Below are 12359 nucleotides of genomic sequence, written 5' to 3' on the forward strand. Positions count from 1 at the left end.
CCTTGGCCTCTCTTTGTTGTGCTCATTACACTGTTGTGTCAGCTGATTGTGAGAGCATAAAAAAATTCCTGGAAGCCATTGGAAAGTTCACTGGGTGAGAAATATATAGTCACCAGTATGGAGAGTCAGCCTTTCTCCTTTTTGTCTCACTCAGCAGAACAGGCTCTTATGCTTACACTTACACAGCACAAGTGGTACATGCAGTAACTGTAACATTTCAGACTCAAGGTTTAGCATCCATTATCCTGCAGTGACTAATGTCTTATCTCAGTGCTCTTCCATCATGCCTGTCCTTTATCTTTTCTGTGCTTGATTTAACGCACTCATGTAATCCATCTCTGCTGCACAGGAAAATCCATTCCGTGACAGGATTGTGGAGTCCTTCTCCGAGGACGGCCTGGGGAACCTCAGCTTCAACGACTTTGTTGACATGTTCTCAGTTCTGAGTGAAATGGCCCCCCGAGAGCTAAAGGCCATTTATGCTTTTAAAATATATGGTAACAGAGCCTCTGTTCACTAGCACACATAAATTTCATAATGTCGCCTTACAGCAGTTTAAGTGCTCCAGGGTTGTGGCTTTAGTGAGCCTAATAATCTGTAATGTATTTCACATTCTTCATAATGATACTGTAACTTTATAAAAGTCCAACAAAATACAATCATTAACCTCATATTCCCTATGGTGTATTCCCTATGGTCAGATTTCAATGTGGATAATTACATCTGCAAGGAGGACCTTGAGAAGACTCTGAACAAGCTGACGAAGGAGGAGCTGACTCCCGAGGAGGTGGACTTGGTGTGTGAGAAGGCGATTGAGGAGGCTGACCTGGATGGAGACAGCAAGCTCTCCTTTTCTGACTTTGAAAACATGATTTCCAGGGCTCCTGACTTTTTAAGGTATAGAATTGGGTGCATGAGAGAAAAAGACTTTTGAATAGAAAGCTAGTAGCATGAAAGTTTGAACTGCCTCTGCTTGACTATCCATTGAACTTTGAGTCCCATTATTATGTATCCCTGTGACGTTGATGTACACAGAATATTAGCCTGGTTACGAGTGATGTCTGTGACTTATTGCCACATTAAAGTGCCATAGGCTGCCTGAACTTACGCTACATTACATTAATGACATTTAGCAGATGCTCTTATCCAGAGCAATACACAACATACACAGAGCAACCTGGGGAGCAGTTGGGGGTTAGGTGCCTTGCTCAAGGGCACTTTCAGCCATTCTTGCTGGTCCAGGGAATCAAACTGGCAACCTTTTGGTCCCAAAGCTGCTTCTCTAACCATTAGGCCATGGAAAGTAAGGAACATCTCCTTACACAGTGGATATTTATCACCAGAGACACTTGTACTACAGAGTGAGGCATTGTCTGGCAATATCAATCAAGTATTAAAGTAATACTTCAAGCAAAAATGGTAAAATTGATAACGGTGTATAAAAAATTAAACTAGTGGACACCACGTATTAATATTTGGTCCTGGTCCTGTAGTGTTTTATATGCTGTAAGCCATATTGTGCCTTATTTACCAAGCAGGGTTTGTTTGTTTGTTTGTTTGTTTGTTTTGTAAATCATTCATAGGAGCATTTACAAATGTGATGAAAATGCAGTTCATTTTGAAACATCACATTTACATAAATTTATATTTCAGGAAACTTACTAATGTAATCCTCCACTGATAGGTTTCAAATATTATAAGTGTCTCGAGTTACTGCACATTTTTATACAGATTACACTGACAAATGTAGTGAACATTTTGTGGAAAAAAAAGTAATTTCATATTAAAAGCCTCAAAGAAAGCAAACCAAAACAAATCCATTTTCTGGAGTTTTACTCTTTTTATGGAGTTTTTTTGTGTGTGTCACTAAAAGCAAATAAGTCATGCCATGAAGATGTAATAACCTCTTGTAGATGTAATAACAGACACTGTTCTCACAGCTAAGCAAATTGAAAAATAAAACCAACATTAGTGTCATGAAACGGGTTTCCAGCTTGGAGCTGCTTTTGCATACAAAAAATGCTCAAAAGGGTCTAACATTTTTGTAATTTATAACAAATCATGTGACTCTCATCATATGAAAGGGTTATGATTACAATTGGGCCAGTGCCAGCTTAAGTGGTCATCGTCATCACTGCCGCACCCGATCCGGGCTTGAGGCGAACCATGTTTGGTTGACTTGGCCAGAATGGCAGTAGACTTGGCAGTAGGGTGGCCAGTTCCTTTCTGCGCACTCACACCTATAGGCAATTTAGAGTAGCCAGTTAACCTAACTGCATGTCTTTGGACTGTGGAGGAAACCTATGCAGACACGGGGAGAACATGCAAACTCCACACAGAAAGGCCACCATCGACCGCTGGGCTTGAACCCAGAACCTTCTTGCTGTGAAGTGACAGTGCTAACCACTGCACCACCTGTTAGCTTAAGTATTTTTTTTTCATATGACTTGTGTGTATGAATTTGAAAAAATCCAACTGCAGCAAATTTATATGGTTTTGCACATTTCTTGTTTTTTGTTTAACTCAAATGTCAATAAACCACATGTATAACATCCATTAATGGTAACACAGGACCCATTCACTTTTTCTTACTTTTTATTCCTGTGTTTAATCCCTTTTTAAAGTCCATGTTGAACCTTTGCATCAAGCTCACTGGGCTTACACACTCTGAACTGTAAGCCCCTTTACTGTAATTCAGCTCTGATGTGTTCCAATGCGTTTTATGAGGCAGCCGTTCCTCTGCTGGACATTTACAAGCTCCACAGCTGTGCCCCACTGCCAGAGAAGGAATGGGAGTGACAGAAGTCTAGTATAACATTGTTTATTGTTCTGCAGCTTAGACTGATCCAAAAAGTACATACTTCTGCTTCTGATACAAAAAAACATCTAACTGCTACAAAATAGGAGTTTACTGTTGGATAGGTCAGTCTAAGCATAACAAATCAAGTATCATGTTGTGGCAAGGGTGGCACGGTGGTGTAGTGGTTAGCACTGTCGCCTCACAGCAAGAAGGTTCTGGGTTCGAGCCCGGCGAGGGCCTTTCTGTGTGGAGTTTGCATGTTCTCCCCGTGTCTGCATGGGTTTCCTCCGGGTGTTCCGGTTTCCCCCACAGTCCAAAGACATGCAGGTTAGGTTAATTGGTGACTCTAAATTGACCGTAGGTGTGAATGTGAGTGTGAATGGTTGTTTGTCTCTGTGTCAGCCCTGCAATGACCTGGCGACTTGTCCAGGGTGTACCCCGCCTTTCGCCCGTAGTCAGCTGGGATAGGCTCCAGCTTGCCTGCGACCCTGTAGAACAGGATAAGTGGAGATAATGGATGGATGTTGTGGCAAATTAGAACAGAGAGAGAACAGCATGTACTTGCAGGAAAAGTTCTGTCCAATGGATCAGCCATGCCTTGTGAATTATGATGCAGACTTTGCATGAAGATGCTTTCACAAAAGCTCTGTCATAAAATCTGGTGACATAGACACATCCATTATAGACATTTTAAACAAGCCATTTTAGATTTAAAAATCTTGTTGTGATGTTATAATGTTGTTATAGTCAACTGGTTTTGCTTATTTATTTGATATTTATTCCATGTGACTTATATGTAAATCATCGTGGTAGAAAGAGTACAAAATATACTGACTTGAGTAAAAGTACTGCTACTGTAGTAATAATTCACTTGAGGAAAAATAAGTGTTGATCAAGAAAATTACTCAAAGAAGAGTAAATAAGTGGTGGCAAGGTGGTGCAGTGGTTAGCACTGTTGCCTCACAGCAAGAAGGTTCTGGGTTTGAATCTCATGGCCGACGGGGCTCTTTCTGTGTGAAGTTTGCATGTTCTCCTCGTGTCTGCATAGGTTTCCTCCTGGTGCTCTGGTTTCCCCCAAAGTTCAAACGCATGCAGATTAGGTACCACTGGGGTTGCACAAGCCAGTACACACTTGCCAGTCCCAAGCCTGAATAGACTGGGGAGGGTTGCATCAGGGGCGGCACGGTGGTGTAGTGGTTAGCGCTGTCGCCTCACAGCAAGAAGGTCCGGGTTCGAGCCCTGTGGCCAGCGAGGGCCTTTCTGTGCGGAGTTTGCATGTTCTCCCCATGTCCGCGTGGGTTTCCTCTGGGTGCTCTGGTTTCCCCCACAGTCCAAAGACATGCAGGTTAGGTTAACTGGTGACTCTAAATTGACCGTAGGTGTGAATGTGAGTGTGAATGGTTGTCTGTGTCTATGTGTCAGCCCTGTGATGACCTGGCGACTTGTCCAGGGTGTACCCCGCCTCTCGCCCATAGTCAGCTGGGATAGGCTCCAGCTTGCCTGCGACCCTGTAGGACAGGATAAAGCGGCTAGAGATAATGAGATGAGATGGGTTGCATCAGGAAGGGCATCCTGTGTAAAAGTTATGCCAAATCAAATATGCTAAACAGATCTGCTGTGGGCGGCATGGTGGTGTAGTGGTTAGCGCTGTCGCCTCACAGCAAGAAGGTCCGGGTTTGAGCCCCGTGGCCGGCGAGGGCCTTTCTGTGTGGAGTTTGCATATTCTCCCTGTGTCCGCGTGGGTTTCCTCCGGGTGCTCCGGTTTCCCCCATAGTCCAAAGACATGCAGGTTAGGTTAACTGGTGACTCTAAATTGACCGTAGGTGTGAATGTGAGTGTGAATGGTTGTCTGTGTCTATGTGTCGGCCCTGTGATGACCTGGCGACTTGTCCAGGGTGTACCCTGCCTTTCGCCCGTAGTCAGCTGGGATAGGCTCCAGCTTGCCTGCGACCCTGTAGAACAGGATAAAGCGGCTAGAGATAATGAGATGAGATGAGATGAGATCTGCTGTGGTGACCCCTAATGGGTGCAGCCAGAAGAAGAAGAGTAAATAAGTCATCTAATGTTAATTATGTAATTACAAATTACTTTTTCACTTGTCTACACTTGACATAATCCAAAAATGTTCTGAGAATTTTTTTATTCTCTTCTTCTGCTAGCTAACCAAATGAGCAGTGCCAGGTAATCACTACTGAACATCACAGAGTGATTTCATCACCTTAATACAGATATTTAATATTGTAAAATATCAAAAGATCTCACTTAGTTAGCTCATGGCTTATCTGTATGTTTCCACAGGTTGGAGGTTTAATTGTGAAATGCTGATATCTCCACAGGTCTTAGGTCACATCATTTGGAGATCATTATTATGCTATTTCTTTTGAAGCATTTAAAACTGAAGATGCATTTAGAGCTTGAAGTTCATTAGGGAAATTGCTTTATGTTGATTGGGCCTCTTTTAGTTGGCTTAATTTGTAACGGTGATCAAAAATAAATGTAGTGAATGGAATATTTTATTTAAAAAAAAAACTCAAGCAGGCGGCACGGTGGTGTAGTGGTTAGCACTGTCGCCTCACAGCAAGAAGGTCCTGGGTTCAAGCCCCGTGGCCGGCGAGGGCCTTTCTGTGCAGAGTTTGCATGTTCTCCCTGTGTCTGCGTGGGTTTCCTCTGGGTGCTCCGGTTTCCCCTACAGTCCAAAGACATGCAGGTTAGGTTAACTGGTGACTCTAAATTGACCGTAGGTGTGAATGTGAGTGTGAATGGTTGTCTGTGTCTATGTGTCAGCCCTGTGATGACCTGGCGACTTGTCCAGGGTGTACCCCGCCTTTCGCCCGTAGTCAGCTGGGATAGGCTCCAGCTTGCCAGCGACCCTGTAGAAGGATAAAGCGGCTACAGATAATGAGATGAGATGAGATGAGATGAAAAAACTCAAGCAAAAGTAAAACTACTATATTTAATTATACTCAAAAAAAGTACCATGACAGTGAACTATATACTCAAATATGGTAACAAGAGTATATGCCATTCATTACTTTTCACCCCTGGTAAATTTATTGTGACAAAAGATTGAGCTGTATTTTCTTTAACAGATTAATTATACACATTTTCACTCTGGAACATAGCACAGAGACTTATCATTGCAGATTCACCACTTTAGTGCTTCACACAGTGCTATATTCTTATATAACTTTTTGAAAATCCCAGGTCATTTGAATATAATAAGCCACTCTCAGTGCAAATGTAATCAAAAGCCATCTGTTCCTCTTCCCAGTTATTTTCAAATTGTCTTTCTGTCCCATCATACCTGTCTTCAGACATATGGATCATTGGAATCTTCTGAGTCAGCACTAATTGAGGTGGATTGTACGGCTATAACTCAGAACATAGCATAAACTAATTCCCTTTTTGTGTGTGCTGTTATCACTGTTCTGAATCAGGATGCTGTCTATGTTTGACACTAAATGTCATATCACAGCTTTTTGATTTATTTGGCATCAACAAATTTCATGAAGGAAGTCTGAATTGGAGTAATTCATCTTAATATGTACTTCCTTAATATCTCTCTCTCTCTCTCTCTCTCTCTCTCTCTCTCTCTCTCTCTCTCTCTCTCATGCAGTACCTTCCATATACGAATCTGAGAGGGCTTCTACTTCATTGATTCACTGGAGTCCCTGACCACAACTTGAATCCTTCTTGAAAAACCATGGACACATATATAGTGCATAGCAGTGCCTGTCCTCTACAGCTCTGACGAGTTTTCTCTTGGTCCTATTCGAACAGTACTCACTTATTGGGGAAGCTGTATTTTGGATCTCTTTGGCTCTGTAAGAAAATATTTTGTTTCTTTTTCTGAGGAAGCACACTTTAGAACGAGGAATGCAAAGGAAATGCATGACTATTTTTCCTGCTGGAAAGATCCTGCAGTTGGCTCAGATTCTCAGAGTGCAAGTTTTTTAAAAAATGCCTGCAGTTTGAACATCTGTGTGGGCATTTCTCATATAACCATGTGGCATTTGAGGAAGACTCCACTGGAATATGGACATATGGTGTTGCTTGTTTCTTTGTCATACAATGTCCATGGCACCACTGAATACATACCTCCTGTCTCCTCTCATTTAGACGTAAGAAAGGGGTGTTGGAATGATGGAGAAAATAAGGAGGAAAGGAAAGACAGGATGGAGAGAGAGAGAGAGAATGAGGGCTAAAAGCACAGCACTGGCATCACAGTCAAAAAGACAGTCTTATCTTTTATACAGCTATGCAATCTTTCTCCATGAACTGCATGAGTTGCATTAATTTTGCCCTCTGCTATAAATTGCTTTTGCTCTATCTGATTCTTCTAGATGTGTTACTGCTTATAGGACTGGAGCATGACGACAATCATATCAAACTGTTCTCCAGTTGTACCAAGGGCTCTGTCATCTTTTCTTACATTCAGCCATTCAGAGACAATACATTTTTATTGTGCTCTTCTGTTCTCATTTTCCTGTTTGAACCTGCTGTGTGGTAGTGCCACTTCTTAATCTCTTAATGTTAATCCTTTTTTCAATGTAATAGAGGGCATTTTACGTAACTTTGAATAAAATGTTTTCTGCTGTTTGTTGACTGAGTACATCTGTTTCATACTGTTGATTTCTTTGACACCTTGTGCAAGAACATGATAATGATATACATCCAACTGGTATGCTGAATTTCTATAGGATTAGCATTTAGTATTTACATACAGTATTATGTGAATTATTTCCTCATGTACCACTATATAGGTTTAACCACAAAATATTAACCTGCAGGCATAGTGGTGTCGTGGTTAGCGCTGTCGCCTCACAGCAAGAAGGTCTTGGGTTCGAGCCCAGCGGCTGGCAAGGGCCTTTCTGTGTGGAGTTTGCATGTTCTCCCCGTATCTGCGTGGGTTTCCTCTGGGTGCTCCAGTTTCCCCCACAGTCCAAAGACATACAGGTTAGGTTAACTGGTGGCTCTAAATTGACCGTAGGTGTGAATGGTTGTTTGTCTCTGTGTCAGCCCTGCGATAACCTTGCGACTTTTCCAGAGTGCTTCTCGCCCACAGTCAGCTGGGATAGGCTCCAGCTTGCCTGCAACCCTGTAGAACAGGATAAGTGGTTACAGATAATGGATGGATATTAACCTGCATAACAGTTTTGACTAGCAACTAAATCCACTGTCACAAATGACTGTGATACTGTCATATTACTACTAACTATTGCATGTGTTTCTCTCTCTGAAACTTAGCAGGCCTAAAGCCCCAGCTCCTGCAGCTGACACCGGCCAGCGTTCCCACTAAAGAACAGTTATTATTCCTCTGCACCAACTGTTGTATAACCTGTAATGACTTTTTAAGTTGAATGAGATCGTTAGGAGCACTGCTGCCTCAGCACCCAGAAGCATTATTATACCCACACACTGGAGTGCGGTAAATCTGAGCTCAGAGATGCACACGTAACTGTCCTAGGCTATATAAGCCAGACTGATGATTTATAGTCACTTGCTGCTCCCTGCTTGAAAGAACAGAGCTGAATGTGATTTGGAAGAAAACTATGGGTTTTTCCTTGGTTTGGTAATATTGGCGTAATAATGGATGCTTATTTGAGGGGAAAACGAAAAGTGCGACCAAAAGGGTGAATAATGGTGTGTTTAAACGTGCAGTGAGTGTGTATGTGCTCCAGGTGGAGCCATTGCTGGGATTTTCATTGAGTTTGACAGATCATGACATAAGGTTCTGTTATGGTTATGCATGTTACTATGTGCTACCAAAATTCATTCATTCATTCATTCATTCATTCATTCATTTATCTTCCATAACCACTTTATCTTGGTCAGGATCACACTGGATCTAGAGCCTATACGGGGAACACTGAACGTGAAGCAAGAATATATGCTGGGTGGAACTGCAGTTTAATTGCAGCCAAAAGGGATTCATTAAAAGTATAGAACTTCTTGCTATTTACGTGATGAGTTATGCAGTGTATAATAGCCATAACACAAGCTATTAACAGGAACATGATGTGTAATGCACAATATGGCCAAAAGTATGGCCATATAGTGCATTATAAATAGTGTATGGCCACCTGAATATTGAACATCCCATTCCAAAACCATTGGCATTACTTGTGAGTTGTTCCCCCTTTGCTGCCATAACAGCCTCGACTGTTCTGGGAAGGCTTTCCACTAAATGTCGGAGTGTGGCTGTTGGGATTTATGCCCATTCAGCGACAAGAGCATTAGTGAGGTCAGGCATTGATGTCGACTGAGGACGTCTGGTGTGCATCCACCATTCCCATTCATCCCAAAGGTGTTCAGTGGGGTTGTGATTAGAGCTCAGCAGGATTAGAGCTCTTCTTCCCCACCAACCTTGGCAAACTATGTTTTCATTGATCTCACATTGTACACAGAGCATTGTCATGCTGGAACATGCTTGGGCCTCTTAGTTCCAGTGAAAGGAAATCTTAATGCTACAGAATCCAAAGACATCCTCTACAATTGTGAGCTTCCAACTTTGTGGCATCAGTTTTGGGGAAGGACCACACATGGATGTGATAGTCAGGTGTCCACATACTATTGGTCATTTAGTGTATGTAAACACAGTTTATAATACACTTTAGGAAAAGGGCATGTTATGGGTTCTGTGGGTGTTTAATGGTTTCTAAATGGATTCTACCTGAAACGTGTTCTGAAAGGGAAGTACTTCTAGGGTTTTACTTTAAAGCATTTAAGGGTTTTGCTGTGGGGACGAAACAAAGAATCCTGAAGGGCGCCGGATGGAGCCACAACAAGTAAGTGCATTTTAATCTTCACAAACAAGATGGTGATTGGGAATACTGAGGGGAAAAAGTTCACATTGATAAAACAGTGCTACACAGAAACAATGTGGAGTCAGAGTGTAGCAATGTGCACATATTAGAGGAAAGCAGCCCATGTTAATATGCAGTTAATTCCTGCTGCAGTTTCATCCAGCTCCCTTTATGAGGCCTGCAGGGGAAGGTAAGTGCTGATGATGCGGCTTCATTAATTGCGATCCTTAGCCGGAGCAGCTGCTGATTTAGATCCCCCAGTAGGATGACTTCTGTTCATGTCTGATACAGTCACCGAGCATGCTAGACTGTAAAGTAGCCATCAGCACACTGATTCACCAGCGCATAGTGCAAAGCAGGGTGTTAGTGATTCTCTCATACGCACACATTTCACTGTGTGCTGGTTTTATCAAGTCTCTAATCCCATTTGAGCATTGTGAAAGTCCAGAATGGCACCTCAGTAGAGCTGTATAATGTTTGGGTTTTAAAAGTAGCTCATGAGCACTCAGACCAATGAGCCTTTGATAAGCATACTACTGTTTCCCTTTGTGGGTCATTGGTGTTTAGTTAAAAGGGGGGGGGGGGGGGGGGGTGTCCTGTTCTTTGTTTTCTTGGTTGTGACAAAAATCAGTGAAAGTCTTGATTATGATTAAAAAACAAACAGTTTAATACCTAAATATTCTGCCTGGCAATTAAATGACTGACTAGTGCACAAATAAGGAACTATGCACAGTGCTTCTTTGTTTGTTCTGCCACTGCCGTGTCACTCTTCCTGCTCACTGACCCATATATTTACATGACAGTTGTATTCAAACTCCTGCTTGTTTGTTTCATACAGTGCTCACAATTCTTGATTTCTGAATTTAATCTATTTAATCTGTATTCTCACACTCTATTTTTTCTGTATCAAAGAGGGAAAGAGACAATGCACACATGCACAAAGAGTTGAGACAGCCTATATGGAAGAATGTGCGCCGAGCGTTACTCAATACAGCTGTTACAGTGCAACTATTTGAAGTGCAATGGTCATGTGACATGTTCATTTTAACATATTTAAAACATCAACAATGAAAAGGAAAATCTTCATTTCTTGACTGTTTACATGCATTTAGGGGGAAACCAAATATGAGTGCAGATTTGTTTTTAATTAAAGGTCCCATGGCATGGTGGTTTGTTGATGCTTTAAACGGGCTCGTGGAGGCTTCCGGATGTTATATCCGCAGCCTTTCTCGAAATGAACCCTCGGCACGTAAATATAGCCTCCTGGGAGAAAGCCCCATTTCAGCACTTTTCCCAGTGCGTCGTTTTGCTAATGAGAAGCAGGAGGCAGGGAAGGGTAGAGGGTGGGGGCGGGCCATGGGGGAGGGGGAGGGGCTTGACCAAGCTGCGCGCACACATACTCCCTGCTATCAGTGTAGCCACGCTGCTAAGACAAAACCTCGTTCTCCCTCGGACTCCTTTCGTAAACTCAACGTGACACAGAGAACAGAGAGTGAGAGTGTTCGGAGTGGTAGTTTACGAACGTATAATACCCTAGGCTTGAACACGCACTCCATAACCAAAGAGGATAGGAGCAGCAACTACAGCAACATATCGCTTATCCAACAGAAGACATGCATTGCGGAGCAATAGTCAAACATAAGCTCATAAGTTACAGTCAATTTCCAGACTAAACTCAGTTTAACAGAGCATGCTGCATGCTCTTTAGTTTTGTAGCGCAGATTACCTGGCTAACTGCAGGAAGCGGTTAGCTGCACAGCTAATGTAGCCATTGCTAGGCTAACGCACCGATTTTAAAACACGGCAAAACGACCAGTTATACACTTACTTGTTCAGTGTTTGTTGCTGATGCGGCAGGGATGCTTGGTACGGACCCAGGCTTCAGTGACAGTTGATGTGCAAAACCTGCCCTGTACTGTCCCAAGTTGTGGAAACATTCCTCAGGAAAATGCTTCCGACAAAGATACACCGTCTTGGGTAGACTCGACGGCGTATTATTGAAGTAAATAAAATTAAGCCACTGCGTCTTCAGGGGCTCTCCCGTCGGCAGTAAAAACAGACTCTTTTCTGTGTTGTCACATCCATGTACAGCACAATTTCCATGTTTCGCTCGCTTAGGTGATGTCATGTTGTTGTGTCCTCTATGGTCTCCTCACTACAACTGGGCGGGGCAATCCATACAGTGGGTGGGAATCCAGAGGGGGGGCGTGGGGATCATCTCCCTTGCTGACGTAGTAAAGGGAAGAGCTTATCAATGTGCCGTTTTGACGCGCCATTCTCAAATGTTGGGCATAGTTTGGTTTACACATTATGAAATTTCTAGCCACTGGGGTGACTTAAGAAGGTCAGAGGAACTCATTTTAACGTTAAAAAACCTCAGAAAGTGAAAATTTCATGCCATGGGACCTTTAATCAAATGCTGAATTTGGATCAGAGTTGAATACAACCCACTATTACCATAACCAGTGCTTTCAGCTTTAGTGCATTCCAGTTTGTGAACCATAATGTGACAAAACTAAATGATACATACCATATTGCATACCATATTGCATGGTGTGATATGATGTAGTATATTGCATTGTGATCAACAGTGTAGGCGATGTACCAAAACATAATTGAATCATGTCCAATCACAGACCTCTGTGGAACTGAGGTGCATGAATGAATAATTCATCCTCAATGGATCACAAGTGCATCTGTTTTGGGGGTTGTAACACTGCAGGGTGATGAGACTTGTCTCTGTGAGACACATC

The 12359-nt window shown here is 42.6% G+C and overlaps 1 protein-coding gene across 1 annotated transcript in view; it reads left to right on the plus strand.

The window, feature by feature from the left end:
* Positions 1-6497, plus strand: part of cib2 (calcium and integrin binding family member 2) — a 48623-nt gene extending 42126 nt beyond the window's left edge. Inside the window, exons 4-6 of the mRNA XM_060903343.1 lie at positions 350-497; positions 702-897; positions 6417-6497. Of these exons, the coding sequence (XP_060759326.1) occupies positions 350-497; positions 702-897; positions 6417-6438 (366 nt within the window). The 3' untranslated portion in view covers positions 6439-6497. The remainder of the gene's footprint in view (positions 1-349; positions 498-701; positions 898-6416) is intronic.
* Positions 6498-12359: the final 5862 nt, after the last annotated feature.

Source organism: Neoarius graeffei, chromosome 2, assembly GCF_027579695.1.
Source record: "Neoarius graeffei isolate fNeoGra1 chromosome 2, fNeoGra1.pri, whole genome shotgun sequence".
NCBI lineage: Eukaryota > Metazoa > Chordata > Actinopteri > Siluriformes > Ariidae > Neoarius > Neoarius graeffei.